General features: G+C 51.7%; 1 protein-coding gene across 6 annotated transcripts in view; it reads right to left on the reverse strand.

The window, feature by feature from the left end:
* PLEKHG2 (pleckstrin homology and RhoGEF domain containing G2) overlaps positions 1 to 15,263 on the reverse strand; it is a 53,451-nt gene that overhangs the window by 7,677 nt on the left and 30,511 nt on the right. For 4 of the 6 annotated variants that reach the window (XM_039325092.1, XM_039325095.1, XM_039325094.1 and 1 more), the window contains 14 exons: positions 13,142 to 13,219; positions 12,215 to 12,654; positions 11,650 to 11,750; positions 7,696 to 7,762; positions 6,790 to 6,836; positions 6,306 to 6,456; positions 4,269 to 4,400; positions 3,647 to 3,829; positions 3,286 to 3,378; positions 2,787 to 2,873; positions 2,305 to 2,338; positions 2,069 to 2,170; positions 1,757 to 1,858; positions 640 to 678 (listed from right to left, as the gene is read on the reverse strand). In XM_039325092.1, coding sequence (XP_039181026.1) covers positions 640 to 678; positions 1,757 to 1,858; positions 2,069 to 2,170; positions 2,305 to 2,338; positions 2,787 to 2,873; positions 3,286 to 3,378; positions 3,647 to 3,829; positions 4,269 to 4,400; positions 6,306 to 6,456; positions 6,790 to 6,836; positions 7,696 to 7,762; positions 11,650 to 11,750; positions 12,215 to 12,654; positions 13,142 to 13,190 — 1,627 coding nt within the window. In that variant the 5' untranslated portion in view covers positions 13,191 to 13,219. The remainder of the gene's footprint in view (positions 1 to 639; positions 679 to 1,756; positions 1,859 to 2,068; positions 2,171 to 2,304; positions 2,339 to 2,786; positions 2,874 to 3,285; positions 3,379 to 3,646; positions 3,830 to 4,268; positions 4,401 to 6,305; positions 6,457 to 6,789; positions 6,837 to 7,695; positions 7,763 to 11,649; positions 11,751 to 12,214; positions 12,655 to 13,141; positions 13,220 to 15,263) is intronic. The other 2 variants (XM_039325097.1, XM_039325098.1) reach the window with 1 other exon arrangement.

Below are 15,263 nucleotides of genomic sequence, written 5' to 3' on the forward strand. Positions count from 1 at the left end.
TAAGGACGCGGCTGCGTCAAAAGCTGCATCACTTAACGACAGAGGTTCCGGGTGCAGCTGTGGCTGTAAGTTGGGGACTATCTGTATGTGCAAAACCTTTTATAGGTAGTCCTTAACCTACGACCACAGTTGAGCCCAACATTTCTGTCGTTAAGCGAGACATTTGTTGAGTGAGATTTGCCTCATTTTATGAACTTCCTTGCTGCTGCAGTTGTTAAATGAATCGCTGCAGTTGAGTGAGTCCGTCTTCCCCATTGACAGAAGGTCGCAAAAGGGGATCACGTGACCCGGGAGACGGCAAATGGTCATAAGTATGAACCAGTCACCAGGCATCCAAATTTTGATTATTGAATCACGGCGATGCTGCAAAGATTGTAACTCTGAAAAGTGGTCCTAGGTCCTTTTTTTCAGCGCCGACGTAACTTTGAGTGGTCACTAAATGAACTGTTGTTAAGTCAAGGACTGCCTGGACAAAATCAGACGAGAGGACACAATTCAGGCCGCAAAGCCATGCGACAGGATTCCTGGGTGTGTGACTTTACTGACACTGTGCAAAACGCCAACAACGTGGGGACGTGACAGCAAACTCCCCCACCCCAAATAACCACCCAGAATTAAGGGGGGGGGGAAAGGTCTTACTCGATGGATGAAATAGGAGCTGAGATTCCTTGGCTGGTTCTGTAAGGGGGTAACAAGGTTAGAGTTAGTATGACGGTTAGCATCAGGGTTAGGGTTAAATCAACTCGTATCTAAATTTGCATTAAAGAACATTCATTTTACCAAAGAATAAAACCTTTCTGAATTGTTAAGGCAGCATCGGCTCAGTAGGGAAAAATGGGTATTGTTAACTACAGTTAGTTCCCAAGTTATGACAACGATTGGGACCAGAATCGCCATTGCTAAGCTAGGCGGTCATTAAGCGAGTGGCACTCGGGTTTCTGTTCTTAAGGGAATTGGGTCATTCAGCGAATCTGGCTTCCCCATTGGGAAGCTGGCGGAGGTCGCCAATGGCGATTACCTGACACTGCAATGGACGTAAGGGTGAGGACCGGTCACAAGTGCCTTTTTTCAGCGACATTGTAACTTTGAATGTCTGCTAAAGAAATGGCTGTAAATTGAGGATTAACTGTATGGTATCTAAGGGAGGGGTCTTCAAACCTGGCCCTTTTATGACTTGTGGACTTCAACTCCCAGAATTCCTCAGCCAGGCGGTGCCTCCCTGAGGAATTCTGGGAGTTGAAGTCCACAAGTCATAAAAGGGCCAAGTTTGAAGACCCCTGATCTAAGGCAGCGTTTCTCAACCCTGGCTGCTTGAAGGTGGGTGGACTTCAACTCCCAGAATTCCCCAGCCAGCACAGCTGTGCTGGCTGGGGAATTCTGGGAGTTGAAGTCCACTCACCTTCAAGCAGCCAGGGTTGAGAAACACCACCCAAAAAGATGTTCCAGGAACACTAGGCTGATGCTTCTCCAGTGACGCTATCCAGATCAGCCAGACGCTATGTGGATCAGCTTCCTCTCAGAGGCCCATTTGGTAGCCTCACGCAACTGACCAGCTGCCCCGGTGGCTTTATTCCAAGTGACCAATCGGGACTTCTGACTACGGAAGATGAGCAGGTCTCTCACGGCCCCCTGGCGCCCCCTGGTGTCCTTCTGCAGAACACGCATCACACTTTGGGAACCGCTGGTCCGCCCAAGGATGCTTGCTCCAGTCCCACCCACCTGGTGCAGCCACGCCCCTTTCTCCACGTAAGCTCACCTGACCGCCGGCGGCCCCGGCGGTAAGAGCCGCTTTTCTCCAGCTGTAAAATGGGGCAGCTCCGCCGGACTCTCTCGGGACTGTACATGGACTCGGGAGGCTCTGAAAGGGAAAGGTCTGAGTTCAAATCCTGACCTCCCCTCCCCAGTGAGGATGGTCCTAGGACAGCCAGCTCCACTTTAAGCCCATCTACTGAAATACGACACAACGATGCAAATGGCTTGTCCGATTTAACAGGTATTCCTCAATAACTACAATATTCAACCATAATAGAGCCTGCCCATCACGGCCCGATCCCTGGTTCCCTCTCACCTGATTGCCGCCGACCCCGAATGCAGGCCCTGGACTCGTCCAGCTGAGGAGAAGGCAGGGGCTTCTTGGGGGTCTCGGGGCTGAAGACCACATCTGGGGAGCCTGGCGAGAAGTGGAGAACCCCGTCACTTGGGCAGCGAATGGCCAAATGCCCTCCCACTCCGGAGCAGATGGCTGGAGCGACGTTCTGGGAATGAGGTCGGGGGCCAGCGAACCCCTCCTCCTCCAAATCTTACCCTGGAAGCTGTTCTCCAAGAGGACTTGCTTGGCCTGGAAAGGGAAAGAAAGCATCCAGAGACGGTCAGGAGCAAGAATTCTGAGAGTTGAAGTCCACGCATCTTACAGTGGCCAAGTTTGAAAAACCCTGGTAGTCCCCGACTTACGACTGATTGTTTTACGACTATTCCAAATTACAACAACCTTGGAGTGGGTGATTTACGGCCTGTGAGGCTCTTCCAGCCATCCTAAAATCTCATGCAGCCCCATCACATGACCCTGCTTTGGGTTCCAGTTAATGACCACGCCACACGCTTAATGATCGCCATGAAAACTGCTGAAAAAACAGGTTCCACCACATGGCTGCCTTGACTTACAGACAGATTTCCAATCCCAAATAATGGTTGTAAGTTGAGGACTATCCACACAGGCTTTCCCTCTGCATCAAGAGCTCAAGTTCAGAGAAAAAAAAACAAAAAACAGCTGCTTGCCTCCCCCTTACCTTCTGGGGAATGGACGCGGGATGATTCTCCACAATCAAACGTTTCAGATAATGAATCCAAAGTCGTTTTTCTTCCTGGTTCCTCACCTGGAACAGTGGAGAAAGGAGGGTGTGGAGGGCATTTCTACAGCCCAGGATTCCAGAAAGATCTACCGGTAGTCCTCGACTTACAACGATTCATTTAATGACCATTCAAGGTTACGACAGCACTGAAAAAAGGGACTTACGGTCGCTTCCCACACTTACGACCGTCGCAGCTTCCCTGGGATCAAAATGCAGATGTTTGGCAAACGGTTCATGTTTATGACGCTTGCAGCGTCCTGGGAGCTGCCCAGGAGGAAAAACCTGAATTTCCCCCACCCTCTGATTTCCCAGGAAGGCATTCTACACCCATTCAACTGAGGTCTGAGGTCAGACTTTCCGTGGGGAACCGTCTTGTAAAGGTTCACGGCCTTGTAAGGATTCCCGAGTCAGCTGCTGCAGGAGCCGGTTGCCTCACCTGGACGGTGTGCTGCTGTTTGGGAATGGAAAGGTCGGAGATTTTGAAGCTCAGAGGGTCCTTGGTGTTCTCCTGGAGCGCCAGGTTGCAGCACTGTAAAGTCAGAGGGGAATCTCACGGCAAAGGATGCCCCGAAAATCTAGCTCAGCCTCAGGAACTTTTGAGAACTTCAACTCCCAGAATTCCCCAGCCAGCACGCAGCTTGAAGCTGGACGGGCTTCAACTCCCAGAATTCCCCAGCGAGCATGGCTGGCTGGGGAATTCTGGGGGTTGAAGTCCACCCAGTTTAAAATTGCCAAGACTGAGAAACACGGGGCTAACTGGTCCCAATCCCCTCGCCCAAATCCCTGGTCCCCCTTACAAAGATGTGGCTCTTGTAGACCAGGGCCTCTCCGCGCCGCTTGGCGATCAGCAGGACCTTGCTGAGAAGGAAGAAGACCCTCTCCTTGCGGGCTCGCGGCACCCGGAACTGACCCTCCAGGATCAGCTCCCCAAAGGCCCCCAGCTCTGGACCAGTCCAGCCAGCCAGCAATCCCTGGATCTCCTAGGAGGGGGAAGGAGGTGGGGAGACTTCAGCTTACAAAGGGGTCAACGTGGATTTGGGGGGGGCTTTATGGTCCATGTTCCCTGTTTATTTACAAGTAGCTTACTCGCAGACAGCAACCCCCCTTTCCTCCTGGCACTGATGACACCACCTAGTTGGGTCCAGAGATGTCTCCTCCTCCCTTCTCTCTCTCCTCCTCTCCACAAACCCCCCTCCCTCCTAGCACTGATGATGCCACCTAGCTGGGTCACGAAACGTCTGCCAGAAAACCCCCAAGGACCCCACGAAGACATGAATGGTTCCCACTCCCCTCGTGACTTGAGCACGGATACCAGTTTGCTCCCCTTGGCAGACAGGCTAAGGCCGCCCAGGTGAGCGGGCCCTTCCCAAATCCCAAAGGACAAATTCTTTTCTGTTGCCAGGAAGGGCTCCCCCGTACCTGCAGCCGGCTGGCATGTTCCTGTTTCCGCTTCATGTCGTTGATGTACCAAGCCACGGCCGTCATGGTGATGCTCGCCTCTTCCACCGAGTCGTAGCCAGGACTGCTCTTGTCGTAATGTTTGGCAAGTTCCTGAGTAGAGAAAGCAGGGTGTTTTTTTTGGAGGGGGGGGAGAGTCAAAGACGAGAGACGCTCATTCAGTGGGAATCTGAGAAACGACACTGGGAATTCTGGGTCGGTCTCGGAGAAGGGAATCCAGAGGTGGGGCTGAGCCCAACATAACCTTAATTTTCAAGGATGCTTTCCAGGGAGAGTTACATTCTGCATCCGGTTTACTTTTTGTAAAGGATGTTATTTCTGACTTGGAAGCGGCTTTGGATAATTTGCAATATAATAAATTCATAAATCATATAGTCACTTCTTGGTGAGATGAGGCATATAAATGTAACAAATAAATAAATAGATAGATACATAAATATAGGAGCATTAAATGAATAACAATCTGATAACGGTTTGTTCTCTATATAGCTGGCCCAGCAAGGGTTGGTGTGAGTTTCCCCCATCATTCCTTGATTAGGATATTGTTTTCTGCTTTATTCAGAGAAGAGCAGCTAAGATGTTCCAAGGCCTGGAGACTAAAACATACGAAGAAGGGCTGCAGGACTTGGATTTGGCTAGTCTAAAGAACAGAAGAAAGAGGGGAGACATGATAGCAGTATTCCAGTATCTGAGGGGCTGCCACAAGGCAGAGGGGGCCAGGTTGTTCACCAGAGCACCAGAGGGAAGGACGAGAAACGTTGGTTGGAAACTGATCAAGGAGAGAAGCAACCTGGAATTAAGGAGAAACTTCCTGACAGCGAGGACAATCAACCAGTGGAACAGCTGGCCACCATTAATCGTGGGCGCTCCATCACTGGAGATTTTTAAGAGGCTGGTCAGTCACTTGTTTGAGATGGTATAGGACAGACATGTCAAACACAAGGCCCGGGGGCCGGATGCGGCCCATGAAGTGGTTTCATGCGGCCCGCGAAGCCATCCTGGAAACAGTGAGGGAACAGCCCCTGTTGCCTTGGCCCTGGCCCTGGCCCAGGCCAGCTGGGAGCCAATGTACAATTTTGTGGTGGCCATCTATGCTGAAACGCATTCAGTCTTAGCTCCATAAGCGCCCCCCCCCCTGCATGGCCTGAGAGGAACAGTGAGGCTCCTCCAGTTGACCATGCCTTGGTGCTTGCCCCGGTCCCACCCCCTTCTGCCAGAGACCCCCAGATCTGCCCCACTCCTGCCCAGGCACCCTTGACACGAACGATGTAGAGCTGGCCATGCCCACCCAGTAGGCCACACCCACTCCATCCATGCCCACCCAGTAGGCCGCACCCACCCAGGCCACATCCACCTGGCCCCCAGAGGGCAACCACAATGCTGATGCGGCTCTCAATGAAATTGAGTTTGAGACCCCTGGTATAGGGTCTCCTGCCTGAGCGGGGGGTTGGACTAGAAGACCTCCAAGGTCCCTTACAGCTCTATTCTATTCTATTCTAATTTGTAATTCTATTCTACTCTATTCTACTCTACTCTACTCTCTATTCTGTTCTATTCTATTCTTGTTTGTAATTCTATTCTATTGTTTTCTTTTCTTATTTGTAATTCTATTCTATTCTATTCTTATTTGTAATTCTATTCTATTCTATTCTTATCTGTAATTCTATTCTATTCTTATTTGTAATTCTATTCTATTCTATTCTATTCCATTCCATTCCATATTTTCTATTCTATTCTATTCCATTCCATTCCATATTTTCTAATCTATTCTATTCCTTATTCTATATTCTATATTCCATTCCATTCCATTGATTGTTTGTCTGCTATTAATACCTGGGTATCAGCTGCACAGACTGCGAGGCAAGATATTGTATAGAAACGGAGCAAACCCCATCCTCAGAAATAACAGATGATATTACCCACTTGGGTCATGAAATGTCTGTGAGAAAACCAACCCAGCTCGGAGAGTGCCAAAGAGCCCGAAGTGGCACCACTCACCTGCAGCAGCAGATGGTACTTCAGAATTCGCTGGACCGGCTTGAGAAGGTAGGTCTCTAATGGCAGCGAGTGCGAGAGAGTGGCCTGCCTCTCCCGGAAGAATTTTGCCAGGGAGTCATCCTCCATGCACTGCCGGAGCACCGAGACGGAGCTGGTAATGGGGAGAGGAGAGGAAAGATGCACATTGATAACTTTGCCTGGCTGGCCGGGGCATCCTGGGAGTTGTAGTCCGAACTTTTAAAACGAGTAGGGTTGAGAAATATTGCTGGAGGGACTAGAGCTGGGGGTCTCCAAACTCGCCCACTTTAAAACCTGAGGACCTCAACTCCCAGAATTCCCCAGCCAGTTATGCTGAAGTCCACAGGTCTTAAAAGTGGCCACGTTTGGACAGTCCTGGGGAAAAGTAAACCCAGATTGTGCTGAAAATCGCACGGGGGAGCAGGAGATTCATGCGTCGTTGATTTGCAAAGCCCCGTGTACTTACTTGGGGTAGTTCATGCAGTACAAAGTGTAGATATCAAATTCTTCACTCTGCAAAATTAAATGAAACCACATTAGATGCATTGCAGTCCACAAGGGGAAGGCGGTTTCTCTGCCTGCTATTAGGAAGGCCACGTTGACGAGGGTTTCGCCCCTCTTCTCACATCCCAGCATCTGCCCTGGCCAAGCGGGAGTTTTGATCCAGAAGCGGCAAGGAGAGCATGGCTGGATCCCCCCCCCCCAATCCCACTAACTATGTTTAATTCCAGGAAACCCCGGAGTAATTCTCCATCTGCACAGGACCAACTCCCGTGTCGGTCTCTGAGCAGAAGTCACATCCTGCTTTTTTACTGGAACATCTGCAAAGTCAGAGCAACATCTGCGGGGTGCCCCAAAATTGGAACAGATTAGTTCAGCTTTGCCCAGCAGATGAGGATCTGGGGGTCCCAAGACGGTCTAAACCAGCATTTCTCAGTTTCAGCAACTTTAAGATGTAGGGACTTCATCACCCAGAATTCCCCAGCCAGCCCTGCCGTGGTGATTGGGGAATTCTGGGAGGGAGGTGAAGTCCACGCAGCCCGGCTTGGGAATTCACAGGGCTGAAATCCACACGGGCTTGGGGAATTCTGGGAGGCGAAGTCCACGCATCGCATAGCAGCTGGGAAATTCTGGGAGTTTCCATCTTAACTGAGGTTGTGACACTCTGATTGCAATTATTACAGATGGGATGAAAAGAGGAGGAGGAGGAGGAGGAGGAGGAGGAGGAGGAAGAGCGGAAGGAGGGGAAAGGAGGCGGAGAAGGAGGAAAGGGAGGAGGAAAGGAGGAGGAAGAGAAGAGGAGGAGAGGGGGAACGAGGAGGAGGGGAGGGAACGAGGAGGAGGAGGGGAGGAGAGGAAGTCAGGCACTTACCCTTTGCACAAAGCAGTCGGCAATTGCGTGGGCACTGGTGTTCCTCTCCAGATCTTCCAGCAGCTCGCTGTCCCAGGAGAGAAAAGAATTGCAAACTGGGCGTAAAGGAGATTTGCACAGGTTGCAGCTTCCTCCCCCCCCCCCTTCCTGAAGGCCCTTTATGCCTTTCATCAGAGGGGACCAGCCGGGCCTTTTGCCCATTACTGAATTCCTTGCAAACACCAATTGGAGAATAATTGCGCTTCCAGGATAATTGCGCTTCGAGGCAGGGCAGCCAGTGGCTTCCTGTGAATGGTGTGCGTGTGTGTATGTCTCTGGGCTGAAGCATTAGTGGGAAGGGGGCTTCAGCGGAGGGAGAAGGACTCCTCAAATGGCTCCCCCCACCCACTTCCCCTGCCTATCCCATCGGTGCCTCCCCATCAAACTCTCCCAGATGGGGAAATCAGGAACACTGATGGAGCTTTTGGCCACCGGCCAGTTTTTAAAAGGCAAAAACTCAGCAGGAGGCCGGGGGGGGGGAGAAGGGGGGGACTAAAAATAAACCAAGCAGCTGGCAATGAGCTAAAAATTCTCCTTGGGGAGCCTTCTCCGTCTTCAATATCCCAGAGATTTCCCTTACCTGAAGGAGGAGGGAAGAGAGAGAGGGAGAGGGAGGGGGGAGGGAGAGGGGGGGGAGAGAAAGGATGGTTTGCAGGGAATTTGGAGGGAAAATTCTGGAAGCCGGAGGAATCAGATCTTTTCCTTTCCCAGATTTTGGTCTCGGCTCATTTGCAAAATGAAAGAAAGGAAAAGGCATCCGGAGCTGGAGGAATCCCCACTGTGACCTCATCCAAGGAGGGTCAGTTGCTGGTCTGCCCTTAAGATGACACCAGCATGAGCCTTGAAGCTAAAGAAGTATGTGTGTGTGGCGGGGGAGGGGGGGGACGGACCTCAGTGCGTGCTCAGAGGCACTCTTCATTCCTCGGAGTGAGCCAAATTCTAATTCTCAGCACTTCCAGCGGGACGGGGCCAAAGCGTCCCTTGTCCCAGAAACGGCACCGAGGAGGGGAGAGCATTTGAGATCTGCCAAGTTCAAGCAGATGTTCTCTCTTCTTCCGCCCGGTCCTGCTCTCTATCACTCCTTCCTTCCTAGGTCAGTCTGAGATTACCTAGCAAGGACAGAGACCCCCCCCTTCCCATTTTAAATAAATCTGCCCACCCCCTTCGGCTCACCACAGTCTGGAGCCAAGCACTTTTCCTGCCTGGAAGATGCTGCTCCAATCTCTCCCCCCCCCCCCAGCTTCCTTTGGTGTCCTTCCCAGCCCCCCTCTTCTCCCCCATCTCCCCACCCCCTGCTCCCCTTTCTCAGCCCCTCAATCCCCCCCCCCATTCCTGCTCAAATTACAGGCTCAGCGAATTCCATGTTGACAAGAAACAACCCCCCCCCGTCCTGCTCTCCTGGTTCACCACTGCAAAAGCAGGTGACGGAGCAGACCCTGCTGCAAAAAGGAGCTGGGGGGGGGGGAAACACCTTGGTGGGTGGGGGCTGCATCGCCTGGGTCCAATTTGATCTGTGGATTTTCTTTCTTTCTTTCTTTCTTTCTTTCTTTCTTTCTTTCTTTCTTTCTTTCTTTCTTTCTTTCTTTCTTTCTCTTTCTTTCCTTTCCCTCCCTCTCTTTGGAAAAGAAGATGCCGTTTCAGAGTCTGGCACCAGCCAGCGGCGAGTCAGGGAGTGTATTTCCATGAACCGGAAAGCAAGATGCTGAAGCAAGGAAAATAGAGATTTTTCTGCAAAGGCAGGACGATGGAGCGAGAGAAATTAAATGCACCGTCCTCAGGCAGGCAGGGAGGGAGTGGATGGGGGGGAAGTCTCTGGATTCAGCATTGCTCTCCAATTTATTCTTCTTGCAAGAATACGGTGGGGAACTAAAAAGGGATGGAGAATTAACCCAGGATCGGTTCATGTTCCTCCAATATTTTTCGCCATTTGCAGCTAACCAAGGTTCAAAGCAGCCCCAGCCAACTCTGGGTCCAGCTGTTGTCCTTTAGCAGGACCGTCGTCTCCTCCCCAGCCAGCCCAGGAGAGAGAGAAGCTTAAGTCCTCCTGAGCTGTCCAGTCTCAAGGTCAGAGGCCGAGAAGGTTGGGTTTTGCCATCCCTGTCCTTGGACAAAATGGGCAGACAAAATAACAGAATAGGAAGGGACCTTGGAGGCCTTCTAGTCCAACCCCCTGCTCAGGCAGGACATCCTATATCATTTCAGACAAGTCTCCTCTTAAAAACCTCCAGTGTTGGAGTACCCACAACTTCTGGTGGCAAGCAGTTCCACTGGTTAATTGTTCTCACTGTCAGGAAATTCCTCCTTAGTTCTCGGTTGCTTCTCTCCTGGATGAGTTTCCATCCGTTGCTTTTTGTCCTGCCTTCTGGTGCTTTGGAGTAGAGGCTGACCCCCTCCTCTCTGTGGAAGATGGCTCTCCCATCACTCCTAACTCTTCTTTTCATTAATTTAGACATACCTAATTCCTGCAATCGTTCTTCGTATGTTTTGGCCCACCTAACTGGTGTCCATCTTGCGCAGGCGTTTCCCCAGTTGCTGCAGGAGATGGGCAAAATGCGGGCAGGGTCTTTGGCCCGCTTTCCTCGGAGACCCCAAGAATCAAAACAAGGACCGGAGACCTCCACGGTGGGAGGGAAGAAGCTGGCCAAGGTCTTCCCAAGGCCAGGCAAACATCAACGGTGACCCCCTCTTTGGGGATAGAGCGGGACTCGGCTACCCAGCTTCGGTCAAGGCTGGCATCGGAGGCGCCTGGCTTGGCAAGTCGCCAGGCTTCTTTTAACCTCCGTGCGTCGTTTAGAATCCTTTGGGCCAGGAAATTATTTCTCTTGCTGGAGACACTATTTTTCCTCTGGGCCACAGGATTTAGTTCTCTGCTCGGCCGCCCCATCCTGCCGATTGCCGCCTTCTGCACCAGGTGACCCAGGACCCACCAACGCTTCTAAGAAAAGCTCTGCGATGACCCTCCCCAGGACCCCCTCTTCTCCCCCCCCCTCCATCCCAGAAAAGTCTTGGCGCTGCTCCTAAGCCGATTCACATGGCCGTAAATCCCCCAGAAGTTATTAGGCCGACTTACTTGAGATCCCGTTTTATGAGACATCTTTTTAAATATTTATGCCTGGCCTTTCCTTGCTGAATTCCAGGCCCTTCCCCGAAAATCAAAAGCAGAAGAAAAGTCTGCTGAATTCAGGGCCACCAGAAAAAAAAAAAAAAAAAACCCGACAGGAAAACAAGAAAGGCTGCCAGAAACGCAGATGAGATCCTGGGGGGATATTAAAAACTCGGGAGGGGTGGGGAGGGGGCTTGTCTGGCAGGCAAAAGAAAATAAGACTGGGGCCAGGCCTTCCCCCTCCGGCCCAGGACAATCACCACGGACATTTTATTTATACAGCCTTATTTTTTAATGCAGGTGGTCCTCAACTTACAACCGTTTGTTTAGTGACAATGGCACTGAAAAAAGAGACTTAGGGCCGTTTTCCCCACTTACGACCGTTGCAACACCCCCAGGGTCACGTGATCAAAATTCAACTGACAACCGACTCGTATTTACGACGGTTGCAGCGTCCCGGGATCACGTGATTCACCTTCTGACAAGCAAAGTCAAGGGGGGAGAACCCGGATTCATTTAACGACCATGTGACTAAGGTAGCAAGTGCAAGTGGTTCAATTAACAACGGCGGTAAGAATGAGCGCAAAAGGGGGCAGAACTCAAAACTTAAGAGCTATCTCGTTCAAAGCAGGGCTGCCTGTACTGTGAGCTGCCCAGAGCTGACTTGCGTTAAGATGGGCGGCCAATAAAATGGAGACATGAACAAACAGGCAAATGCACCTTTTGCCCTGCTCTGAACCCCAAGACCAGCTGGCCCCCCTCCCCAGCCGGAGCCAAGAGATGTCCCACTGCACCTGTGGAACTCGCCTCACCTGTTGAACTCGTAAATGTCCTCGATGTTGCAAAACAAAGCACCGACTTGATCCGGCTTCAGAGACACTTGTCCGCAGTCGAAAATGCAGCCCAGGTAATCCTGTACGGGAAGAAAAGAGGGGGGGCATCTCCCCATTAAGGTACAGCAGACAACCTGCAAACTTCTGCAAGAGCTCTTGGGCAGTCTGGGAGGGAAGGCAGATGGACACACACACACACACACACACACAGGCTGGGTTGCTGAATGGGGGGGCTGCTGGAAGAACACAGTTTTTGTAAGCTGTTCTTTCTCCCCAGCCTGGCCCACCTCACAGGACTGTTGCAAGGCCAGACAAAGAATTATGCCACTTTGGACCAGTGGTGCTCAACCCTGGCAGCCTTAAGATGGGTGGACGTCAACTCCCAGACTGTCAATTTCCAGGAACTGAGACACTGCAGCCGATCCCAGAGAGGATGTGGCTGCTTTCAAGAGTTGCAGTCAGGAGATGCATGCTTGTATGCTCCAAAGCTCCTTTGTGAGTCACAAAGTACCCCCCCCCCGTCCTCTCCCCTCCCCCCTCCTACCTCCACGATGCTCCTGAGATCCCGGACGTAAGCCTGCTCGGTTTCCACAATCTCCAGCACCACCCGGTCCAGATGGGACAGCTTGATCCGGCGTTCTTTGGCCCAGCCGGGACCTGGCGCCCAGCCGCAGCACTGCTGCCCGTCTCCTGGAGTGTCGGCCAGCCGGTCCAGCAGCGCCATGGGGGTCAGATCCAGGCTGATGTCACTGCCGTTTTGCTGGGAGTAAGGGCCTGTAGGGCAGGCCCCCAGCGCCACGCTGCTGCCGAAAGCGCTGGAGCCGTCCTGCAAAGAGGCGGAGGATGCCGAAGAACTGAGGCTGACGGGGCGGTCGCTGTCCGAGCAGACGGTGTTCACCGAGGTGCAGCTGCCCAGAATGGGGTCCGACGCCATCTTGGTCCCAATTCCCGCCAGTGAGGAGGTAGAGGAGGGTCTGGGGGCTGCTAGGAAGGAGAGGAAGCAACAGGGTCTGCAGTCACTTCCCCAAAAGACCCCCAACCTTGCAGCCACTAATGCAGGGGGAGCACAGGTGGGGAGGGCAGCTGGTTCTTTTTACTCTTAAAACAATAAAAAAAAAATCTGCTTCCTGTCTCTGCACATCCTTTGTGGGTTTTTTCTCACCTTTCAAAGCTGTGGTTTCTCTCGCAAGGCCTGCTGGGAGGCGCAGTGTGCAAAGAAAGGGCCCCCCACCCACCTACCCTGCCCTTTCTCTGCACCTCCCTCCCGTGAAAGCTTTGCAAGGGGGGGGGGGAGGAAAGTAGAGCTTGCAACGGCCACAATAGCAATCCACAAACCCTGGAACGCAAATCAGAATCTGAGCCCAGATTTGGGGAAGGGGTTCTCTTCCCCCCTCCCATGGGGACCCCCAGGATCTTCTCCCTTTTCCAGGCCTCTGGGTGAATGCAACGGGGGGGGGGGGCACGGACTAACCTGGGCTGCCTCTTTCCTTGGTGCTGCCCCGGTGGACTCCTTCGGGCATGGTGAGGCTGGGGTCCCTGGGCACTTCTCCTGGGAAGGAGAGAGTTACAAACGTGTTGCTGTGTTGTACAGCACAAAGTGTCAGAGTGTCAAAGCAGAGCCTGTCATGGGGATTTCCTAGCTGTGATTAACGAAGTAAAAAATTATATTTGCACCTTAGACACACGTTTGTCATCTTCCTGATAAGACTTCAGATTTTATAGTCTATGTTAAGCATTTTACCCACTGTTCCTTTTTTTTTTTTTTTTTTTACTGAAATAGGCTGCGAATGTGCCATACAATAAATAAACAAATGTCATGTTGCTCCAATTGTGTATACAGAGAGACACACAGACACACACACTTGTTGCAACCAGAGTTTTCTGGACAGCGTGCAACAAAAGAACCCATTGAAGGCAGGCTCTGAACGAGCCAGCGCAGAGAAAGACCGGCAGGCATCGGATCTCCTGGGCTGGGTCTGCCGGCTGAGCAGCCGAGGACCAGTTCAGGTGCGAAGGGGCAGGAGAGCCACCACAAGCCCACCAGCCTGCGAGAGGAGGCAGGGGCAGCTTTGCCCACCATCCAGCCAACTCTGGCAGCTGAGAAGACCCTCCTGCTCCCCAGGTTGGCCAAAGGGCCACTGAAAGGGCAGCAGTGAGTGGCTGGTTAGCCCTTGGGCTATCGGCATCTTAACATCTGGGTCCCAGCTCTGCGCATCGTTTCAGTGAGGACCCACTGCTGCCAGTCCTGCAGACAAACCAGCTTGGTGCCAGCAATGCAGACAACCAGCTTTGTGCCAGCAATGCAGACAAACCAGCTTGGTGCCAGCCCTGCAGACAAACCAGCTTTGTGCCAGCCCTGCAGACAAACCAGCTTTGTGCCAGCCCTGCAGACAAACCAGCTGACAAGCCAAGACAATGGGAAGCCAGATTCGCTTAACAAACATGTTGCTAATATAACGACTGCAGTGATTCACTTAACAACTACAGCAAAGAAGGTCATAAGGTGGGACAAAACTCACTTAAGAAATGTCTCACTTAGCAGCGAAAATGTTGGGCTCATTTTTCCGGCTGTACCTGTCTTGTACCTTCTCAGTGGTTTCCCTTTTGTTTATTTCCTTTTACAAAAGCTTCGGGGTGGAATCCTGGCTAAAACGCAGCCCCCCTGGGTGACCCTCCAGACCAGATGCCAACTTCCTGATTCATCAGCTCGGGCCAAAAATACCCTGGTCGGCCAGCGGGTTGGCTTTGAGGGATGTCTGAGTGCTGTTTGTGTTTTAATACTGTCTCATCTTGCTCTCAGCCGGCCGGAGTGTGGGAAAAGAAACAGACTCCTGATTTACATGGAATAAATTGCACCCCCAGGCACAAGTGTTTTTTTTTTCCATTTCCCAACATTAAAAATAAGCAAAAAAAAAAAAAGACATTAGTTTCTTTGCTACGCAAAGCCTCTTCCTGAGGTCTTCCCCGCCTCCACCTGCACCCGTCCTCCAGAGGTGGGACAGGATATCTCACATGTCAGCATCCTCAGCCCCCCCAAAACTTTTCTCAGCAGCCAAACTGAACCTTCCTGGACCTTCACTACTACCACCCTGCTAGGGTTCCAGTAGAAGAGTCTCTGGGGCCCAGGATTGAATTTTGGGATCCAGACATTTCATGACCCACCTAGGGAACATCATCAGTGCTAGGAGAGAATGGGGTTTGCGAGGAGGAGGAGGAATGTGGGGTCCTTGATGGTTTCCTCACAGGCGTTTCATCACCCAACTAGGGAACATCATCAGTGCAAGGGAGACCTTGCTCCTTGGGGGTCTGTCCCTGTGTTGTAATCTCACATCCCATGGACAGACTTGACCATAGTTTCACCTGGTAAGCATCCTAGACTAAATCCAAAACATACACTGGGAAGGTCTGGGAGCTTGGCATTCAGACAAATCTGCCACCAATAGCCACATAGAGATAAATCACACTTAACACCATTCTAAAGAGGTATTTTAAAAGCTCAGAAGGAAACAAAAAGATCAGAAGACATCCTCTCCAGCAGCCCACACCCAGATTAATCAAAGCGAAAATCAAACCTCCACCAATCCTGGCAAGGC

The sequence above is a fragment of the Crotalus tigris genome, unplaced genomic scaffold (assembly GCF_016545835.1).
Source record: "Crotalus tigris isolate CLP2741 ecotype Arizona unplaced genomic scaffold, ASM1654583v1 scf7180000024316.1084291, whole genome shotgun sequence".
In the NCBI taxonomy this organism is placed as follows: Eukaryota; Metazoa; Chordata; class Lepidosauria; order Squamata; family Viperidae; genus Crotalus; species Crotalus tigris.